The sequence below is a fragment of the Pan paniscus genome, chromosome 12 (assembly GCF_029289425.2).
Source record: "Pan paniscus chromosome 12, NHGRI_mPanPan1-v2.0_pri, whole genome shotgun sequence".
NCBI classification, from domain to species: domain Eukaryota; kingdom Metazoa; phylum Chordata; class Mammalia; order Primates; family Hominidae; genus Pan; species Pan paniscus.
The window spans coordinates 27,396,682-27,405,891 of NC_073261.2; the positions used below are offsets into that span (position 1 = coordinate 27,396,682).

The following is a 9,210-nucleotide window of genomic DNA, read 5'->3' on the forward strand; positions in this document are numbered from 1 at the left end:
CAGCTAACCAAAGAGGTGAAAGATCTCTACAATGAGAACTATAAAACACTTCTAAAAGAAAACATAGATGACAGAAACAAATGGAGAAACATTCCATGCTCATGGATTGGAAGAATCAATATTATTAAAATGCCCATACTGCCCAAAGCAATCTACAGATTCAGTGCTATTCCTATCAAACAACCAATGTCATTTTTCACAGAACTAGAAAAAACTCTTCTAAAATTCATAGGGAACCAAAAAAGAGCTTGAATAGCCAAAGGAATCCTAAGCAGAAAGAACGAAGCTGGAGACATCATATTACCCAACTTCTAACTATACTATAAGGCTACAGTAACCAAAACAGCATGGTACTGGTACAAAAACAGGCACATATACCAATGGAATAGAAGAGAGGACTCAGAAATAAAGCCACACACCTACAGCCATCTGAGCATCAACAAAGTTGACAAAAATAAGCAATGGGGAAAGGACTCTCTCTTCAGTAAATGGGGCTAGGATATTTAGCTAGCCATACGCAGAAGAATGAAACTGGACCCCTACCTTTCACCATATACAAAAATTAACTGAAGATGAATTAAGGATTTAAATGTAAGACTTCAATCATAAGAATCCTAGAGAAAAGCCTAGGAAACATCAGTCTGGACACTGGCCTTGGGAAAGAAAGTCCTCAGAAGCCATTGCAACAAAAGCAAAAATTAACAAGTGGGACCTAATTAAACTAAAGAGCTTCTGCACAGAAAAAGAACCTATCAACAGAGTAAACAGACAACCTACATAAATGGGAGAACATATTTACAAACTATTCATTCAACAAAGGTCTAATATCCAGAATCTATAAGGAACTTAAACAACTGAACAAGCAAAAAAAAACAAAAACCATATTTAAAAATAGGCAAAATACATGAACAGACACTTCTCAAAAGAAGACATACAAACATGAAAAAATGCTCCATATCACTAATCATCAGATAAATGCAAATCAAAACCTCAATGAGGTACCATCTCACACCAGCCAGAATGGCTATTACTAAAAAGTCAAAAAACACATGCTGGAGAGACTGTGGAGACAAGAGAACACTAATGCACTGTTGATTGGAATGTAAATTAGTTCAGCCACTGTGGAATGCAGTTTGGAGCTTTCTCAAAGAACTTAAAACAGAGCTACTAATTTGACCCAGCCATCCCACTACTGATAGTAGTATCTATCCAAAAGAAAACAAATCATTTTACCAAAAAGATATATGCATTCACATGTTCATCACAGCACTATTCACAATAGCAATCGTGATTCCATGTCCATGTCTATTGGACATGGAATCAACCTAGATGCCCATCAACAGTGAACTGGATAAAGAAAATGTGTTACATATATACTATGGAATACTATGCAGCCATAAAAAGAATGAAGCCATGTCCTTTACAGCAACGTGGATGCAGCTGGAGGCCATTATCCTAAGTGAATTAATGCAGAAATAGAAAACCAAATACTGCATGTTCTCACTTATAAGTGGTAGCTAAACATTGGGTACTTGTGGACATAAAGATGGCAACAACAGGTACTGAAGACTACTGGAGGGAGCAGGGAGCCAGGGATAAGGACTGAAAACCTAACTATTGGGTACTACATCAGTACCTGGGTGATAGGATCATTCATACCCCACACCTCAGTATCATGCAATATACCCAGGTAACAAACCTGCACATGTATCCCCTGAATCTAACATAAAAGTCGAAAAAATTAAAAGAATACAGCAAATTTACTTTTCAGCTATGTCTCATGCAATGTACGAAGTGTTTACGTAACTACTGTACATTCAGAGAACTGAATTTAGAACCTGTCTGACTGTAAATCTGATGGATTCTAAAAGCAACAAAGCTTCTTAGAAATGCTTGGGGCAGCCTACCATCTGACTGGATTGAGAAAGGCCTGGAAGGTCATCTCCTCAGGGTTTTCTTGGAAACATATCACTGGAGGGGTGTGTGTCCCCCAACACCATTTCCAGAAAATCTTTCAGGTTTACTGCAAGGTCGATCATAGCCACTTAATTTTCATAGACAACCTCTATTTCAAATATTTCCCTTTGCGTCTTCATGTACCATTGATACACTCCCAAAACAAGTATAACTATTATGTAGCCAATAAAATTTAATTTAAATTGTTTATGTCATGGAAAAATGCTTATGTTCACGTGAAAACAATCAGAATAGAAAACTATAAATGGTACTACCTCAAACATGTGAAAATGCACAAAAAAGATTTAAAAGCTGGAAAATACCTTGTGTTAGTTAAGATATGGAGACAAGGCGGCCTTACACACTGTAGATGGGGAGGTTAACAGGCATAGCTTTTTTAGCCCCCAATTTGGCAGCATCTATCAATATTTCAAACAGGTGTGCCTTTACCCAGGAATCCTAATAATCCCTGACCTAGAAAATCTTGAAATGTACATAAAGATATACAGATAAGGAAGTTAATACAAAAACTGTAACAGTCAACTCAATAGATTATTTATTAATAGGGATGGGTTAAATAACGTCCTATTTGTACTTCTGAATAATACTCTGTAGCCTTTAAAAATAAAGAAAAAGATATGTCATTAAAAATCCATGCCATATTAAGTTGCTAAATAATATACATAAAATGAGTTCAGTTTTTGTTTTTATTTTTTAATTTAATTTTATTTTTTTGAGACAAAGTCTTGCTCTGTTGCCAGGCTGGAGTGCAGTGGCAGGATCTTGGCTCACTTCAACCTCCGACTTGCTGGTTCAAGTGATTCTCCTGCCTCAGCCTCCTGAGTAGCCAGGATTACAGACATGTGCCACCATGCCCAGCTAATTTTTATATTTTTAGTAGAGACAGGGTTTCACCATGTTGGCCAGGATTGTCTCGAACTCCTGACCTCGTGATCCGCCCGCCTCGGCCTCCCAAAGTGCTGGGATTACAGGTGTGAGTCAGTGCACCTGGCCTTAGTTTTTAAAAGTGTACATATGTGTGTGTATATGTAAATGTGCCAAAAATGACTAGCAGAACATGCCCCATGGTTATCAGTCATTACCTCCTGAGAAAGGTGGAGAGTTATGGGATGCTTTTGGCTACAACAGAAAAACTAGCTCAGTTTGCTTCATCTGGTAATGGTTTCACGATCTCACACATGTTCAAAAACAGACTCTTCTTTGTATAATTCAGAAAGTCAAGGGCACCACAGAGACCTCCCTGCCCCCTGCCCTTCTTCACCTTTGCATTCTTCCGCAGGTCAGCTGAGACCTGGCCCAGCCCCTCTGGTGGCTGATGGCTGCCCAGTTTGCAGGCATTATGGCCACATATCACAGTATCTAGTGGAAGGAAAGGACTGTTTCCTTCCTTGTCTCTTTTGAGAGCAGGGAAACTTTCCCAGAAGCCTCCCAGTGGCCCACCCTCACATTTTATTGGCTAGAACAGGGTCCACATGCTCACCCTGAGCCAGTCACTGGCAAGGGCAGCAGCCCCACCCTCACCAGGGTTGAGTGGCCAATCTGATAAACCTCCAGAGGCAGGTGTGGGTTGGCAGTCTACTGTACAAAATCCAGTTTCTGCTAGGCAAATAAAAGATAGGGCGATGATTATGGGTAGGCCACAAGGATGAAGGGAATTTTTTTTCTTTCTACTACAAATGGTTCTGTGCTATTTGAAAATTTTTACAAGATTATATCCATGTGCTTTTTAAGATAAACTAATATAAAAATATTTCAATGCATAGAAAAAACACTGAACGGAAAATATATCTTGAAATTGTGGGTTTTTTTCCTTCTTTTCTATCTTTTCCAAAAACTATGTACTTTTATAAACAAAAGCCAATAATTTTCAGATGACCTTGAGCTCTTAATATTTTATCACCAAGGGACACAAATATCATTCATAAAATTGTGCATGTCATTTTTGGCTCAGAAGAGGCTAGAAGAATCATGCCACTAGGTTCTGTCACCTCGTCACCTGTCTGTCTTTAGATGGGCCTGTGTTTTCTGGAAGCCTGGATGATTTTCAGTGGTCTGGGAACATTATCCGCCACGGCCTTCAGCAAAGCAACAAAGTCCACAAATTGGGTCCTAGGGCCCAACCTCTCAGCTTCAGCCCCCACCACTGCTCCCATTTCCGTCCTGGTACTCCCATGCCTGACGATGCCTTCCTTTCCCTCTTTCGTCTCCACCCTCACCCAGGCCTGCCTTGGCTCCAGGGGTTCCTCTGCTTTTCCTTCCCCCTAAACATCAAACTGCCATTGCCATTCTCTTAGAACTTGGTTTTCAAGATTTACTTTTAGGGAGCTGGAAGGCAAATGGTGGCAGAGAAATCGCCTTTGCAAATAATAAATGGAATCCCAAAATATATTTTAAAAAATCAGAGTGATGTTGGTTGAAGTGTTTTCAGGGCCACCCAGGTGACCCCTCCTAATATCAGGGTGAAGGACACCATTGCCTTGCAATATCCATCTCTCCTAGATGGCAGGAGGAAGCCACATCTTAGAGTGCAAAGCATAAAAGGCACCCCACCCCAGGTGAATTCCAACACGCCCGGCACTAGTTTCAAGTAACTCGTACTATGGTGGAAAGACAGATTGATGGCTTTGATCCTAGAAAGTGACCCACCACAGAATAGACCAATGCCCCTCAAAGAGGAGAGGTGTTTGTCCTCTCCACTACATTTTTAAAGAGCGCTTGATTGCCGCTAGCAGTCTTGATCAACAGAACCTACAGCTTAAGTACCAAGAAAAGCTTCAGATGAAAATATCCTAGGAAGGGCTATCAACAAAGCAAACCAGAAGCCAGGGACTGAAGGAGAGGGTGGAGATAAGCATGTTCCCAATAATTTTCCATTTTGCCTCTGATTAGCTTCCACAGCTGCCTGCCCTCCAGCCCTGGCCCGGTTCTCCACGGCCGGCCTTGGGTTTGCTGGTTAACCAAATTGAATAATTGGTGAACTACATGGAACATATTTTAGTAACCTCTTCGTCCTCCTTGCTTTCCAGCCTCCTCTCTCCTATCAACAGTAATAAAAGCAATCACTTTTGTTAGGCCTAACATGCGTCCTTTACTGGTAATTCTACAAACTTGGCAAGGTAAGCATCATTTGCACTGTTTTTCTGACAAGGACTCTGAGTCTCAGAGAGGTTAAAAGTTGCCATAGCTGAGCTGGGAGGCTACCCCAGGTCTGTCTGACTTCAAAATCTGCATTTTATTTCTTGCCAAGTCACAAGGCTCTCCATTCAAATATGACTACAGGTCAAGGTCAGCAATGTGGAAGCCCTACCAGCAACTCTCCTTTCCTGGGCCCCTTTCTGGCCACCACCCCAGAGAATGGCATCCCAGAACCTCAATTTCAGTTTACAATCCCTCTCTCTCTCCCTGACACCTCATCTTGTTAGCTCCTCAAGGGCAGGTACAACCCATCTTCTCATTTTTGTATCATCTGGGCTCTCTATGTGGTATATGCTCAGTAAACATGCTGAACTGGATTCAGTGCATCCCAAAACCTTGCCAGCGTGCAGCATCTGGTAGCTGTGAGAAATGCAGCTTGGGTCCTCTCCCAGGTGTCCTGAGTTAGAATCTGTGTTTGACAAGGGCCCCAGGTGATTCTCGGGCACTATGATATCCAGCATCCTCCATCTCCTTATACAGTTTTTTTCATACCAGTGTAGAGGATCAACACTCTCCTTTCTATTCTGAACCATCAAATGGAACCACCCATTGTTTTAAGACTTGCAAAAGTTCAAGTGGTCTCTGGGGGAACTTTACCTAAGAAATGACTTTGCTTAAAATGCCAAGGACTCCTTAATCTCAGTTAAAGAATTCAAGTGAGAAGCAGTTGTGCCTTAAAGACTGCATTAAAAATTCCCCCTTTAAACATATGCTCATATTTAATACATGTTTATTTAGTGCCCTGAGATACTATTAATCATCATCACCTTGAGATTTAAAATAGAATTACTCATAGTTAAGTACCCCATTAGCATTCAGAAATTTCTAACCTTTGGATAGTGATCACCAACAATTCAGCTCATTTCCCACACCTATTTACTGAGCATCTATTCTGAACAAGGCCCCATCGAGATGAGATGCTGTGGGGAATATGAAATGTGACAGTCCCTGACCTCCCATCTTTGCTACAAATAGAACGAGGATCAGGAACATGCTAATCAGACACTTCTGTAAGCAAATAATGCACCAAGTACCCTATCCACTATTTAAATGTGAAACTCAATTAGATGCTTGCTATGATGCAGCCAATTAAACCGTTGGCATAAAGCAGCCAAGAATACTGAGTCACTGGGCTATTTTCAACACCTCGAAATCTGACCTCTCTTGGGAAAGAGTTGCACCGTGCATGGAATCAGCATGGGACAGTGTCGTGATCACACTGGGAGAACCGACGATTCATGTAAAGAACAAAACACATGCTTGTTTTAAAAATTAAGAAAGAAGACTTAGCCCTTTGGGTTCTTAGGATTCAAAAGCAAGACTCTGAAAAAATGAACATATAAAGATGGTTAAATTAAAAAGTATACGCATGCCTTATTATTTTATTCTGAAGAAATTAACTTTCAGTTTTTAACCTAATAAGTTGCAGTGTTGAGTGAGCTATAAAGATTACCAAGAGTTAAGAAAGATTGTTCAAAAAAAATAAGGTGAATTCAACTTAAACATGGCACACATCAGGTTATATGTGTTATCTTTAACGATTTTCATCATTTGCATTATTAAACAGCCAGAAATTTTTTTAAAGGGCCCAAACTGTTTTAAGAGAACCAAATGAGCTTAAAAACAATTGTTGTTTTCTACATAAAGATCAATTCTTTAGTCATCATCTGAACACTCTCTCATCAGACCACTAATTAGTAAAGCCTCACTTGGTTCTTTTTGGCGTGGTTAACTCTTTGGGGGTAACGTTTTATTAATAACATATTTCCTCTAGAACGTATTTCCTTCTTTCACCTCCACAGGAGCCCCTCTGGGAAGCAGTGAGAATAAAACCGATTCTACATTTACGCACAGTGGGACAGATCAGCAAATAAATAGAGGCATCGATTTCCAAGAAGAAAACGGCTAAAAGCAGCGCATTTACAATTCTTCTAAGCCATACTCCACATCTCTCTGTGAGACGGAAGATAATTACTGAACGTCTTTACTTTGCACACTTTATTTTTAACTAAATATTTAAGTAGACTGCTGAGAGATACCAATACTTCTACTGGTCCTGGTTTAGCGCTGTAATGAAACACTGAATTTTTGCTTTTATAAAATAGTGGCGCAGGTCAGGATAACTCTTTTAAACATTACACTATTTATTTGGGGGTTATTTTTGGCTAACTTTTTCCTTTAAGGACATCTTAGTGGCAGGAAGATGGAGCTAGTGTGTGCGCTTGAATGTGAACAGTGCCTCCCAAGGAGGGCAGCTCTGTGTTTAATGCAAGCCATAATTAGTTGGTCAATTCACTGATGGGGACCAAGTTACAGTGAGAGAGAGATGCTGGCAGAGATGTCTTGCTGGGAACTACTTTAGAACTAATTACCTGGGAAGTTCAAACAGGAAAAACCTTTCTATTAAGGAAAATAAGGTTTGGGTTCTAAATGATCAAGACGGTTTAGCTCGTCTCTGCTGATTAAGTTAATTTAATAAGTGCTCAATGTTTTGCCTGTAGGAAAACAGGCTAACCACCTTAATGAAGTTGAGGTGGATGCCAAAGCAACGCGTAAAGACGAAACTCCTCTCCGGGACCCTCCTGAACACCTGTTGAACTCCAGGGCTTCTAACTTTCCGTACTAAAGCCTCCCGGACACAAGCTCGGGAGTGTTTAGACTTCGTGGAAGTGCGTGCGTATATTCAAGGTTTCCATCTTGCTTAATCAACAAAACTAGTTACTAATTATTTATGAATCACAGGGCTGAAACAAACTTTCTTACCTTGAGCAATTAAGGAGTGGCAAGCAGAGGAGCGGGACTGGTTCTGAATTTAGCCGGGTGGTGCCTGTCCCTTCCCTGGTTACCGACCTGCCCAGCTCTTTAGAAAGGTCAAAGGTGCGTCCCTCCTCGGCTGGGAAAGGGGCACATCTCCCAACAAAACCATACGCATACATCCAACCTGGGGAGCTCCGGAGTTGGGGTGGGGGGGCGGCAGCGACGTGAGGAGCCAGGCTGCACGCTGTCTGCGCGCACGGGGGTTGGGGGCACCGACTCCGCACCCAATCCGGCCCGGAACCAATTCCGACCCAGGGACTCCGAGAGACCGCGGGCCCAGGGCGCGCACGCCGCACTCTCCGGGGGTCCAGGACGCCCGACGTTTCGGAGGGTAGCGCGATGGGTCTCGAAGACAACCACGGGCAATCCCCAAAGCTGTTGCCCTGGGGCACGATCCTTCTCCACCCTGTCGGACACCCCGAGGACCCCCAAATTCCGAGGCTCGGATGCCCAGTCCTCTGTCTTCTGCGTCGAGACGCGCCCGGAGCCCACCGGCCCAGCGATTGCTACCTCCTGCAGGACGCGAAGCCCCCAGCGGCCTGACTGTGGAGGGGAACCCACCTCTCCGCGCCCCCGCGTCCGGGGTCCCCGGTGCCGCGCAGCCTCGCGCCTGAGCGCCCCTCCGCCCCCGCGCGTCCTCCACGCTGGCGAGCAGGTGACCGAGTCCTGCGACCCCGCGCGCACGTACTACCCACCCTGGGTCCCCCGCGCCCCTAGGCGCGGCCCCTTACCTCGGAGCGGGCCGGAGCGGCCCCGCGGGGCCGGGCGCGGACTGGGCCGGGGAGACGCGCCTCCCGCCGCCGCTGGGAGACGAGGCGGCGAGCGGGCGCGGCGAGCTCCTCCCGGGCGGCGGCGGGAGGCGCTGCTCTAGCTGCTGCCGCCGCCGCCGCCGCCGCGGCTGCGGGTCTCCGGGCTCCGCGGCCGCCGCTCCTGGGCCGCAGCCGCGCGGGTCCCTCGGCTCCTGCGAGAGGCCGGCTGCTCGCGCGGCAAACTCTTCCGCACGCAGAGCCGGCGGGGAGAGCCGCCTCCGCCTCTGCCTCCTCCCCTGCCTCCTCCCTCCACCCTCCTCCCTCTCCACCTCCCCCTCCTACCCCCACCCTCCTCCTCCTCCCCTCGCCTGCCTCCGCCTGCGGGGTCTCTCCTGGCCCCGACCCAGCCTGGGACAAGCACCCCGCGCGCGCCGCAGGCAGACGGACCCCCGGACCCCTAGACCCCCGGCTT

The 9,210-nt window shown here is 44.8% G+C and overlaps 1 protein-coding gene across 9 annotated transcripts in view; it reads right to left on the reverse strand.

The window, feature by feature from the left end:
* The window catches only part of NPAS2 (neuronal PAS domain protein 2), a 176,622-nt gene extending 167,617 nt beyond the window's left edge, over positions 1–9,005 (reverse strand). For 6 of the 9 annotated variants that reach the window (XM_063594759.1, XM_063594758.1, XM_034952040.4 and 3 more), the window contains exon 1: positions 7,936–8,596. In XM_063594759.1, coding sequence (XP_063450829.1) covers positions 7,936–8,108 — 173 coding nt within the window. In that variant the 5' untranslated portion in view covers positions 8,109–8,596. Of the gene's footprint in view, positions 1–7,935; positions 8,615–8,720 lie in introns of those variants that run through there. The other 3 variants (XM_063594761.1, XM_034952041.4, XM_055107591.3) reach the window with 3 other exon arrangements.
* Between the last annotated feature and the right edge of the window lie 205 nt (positions 9,006–9,210).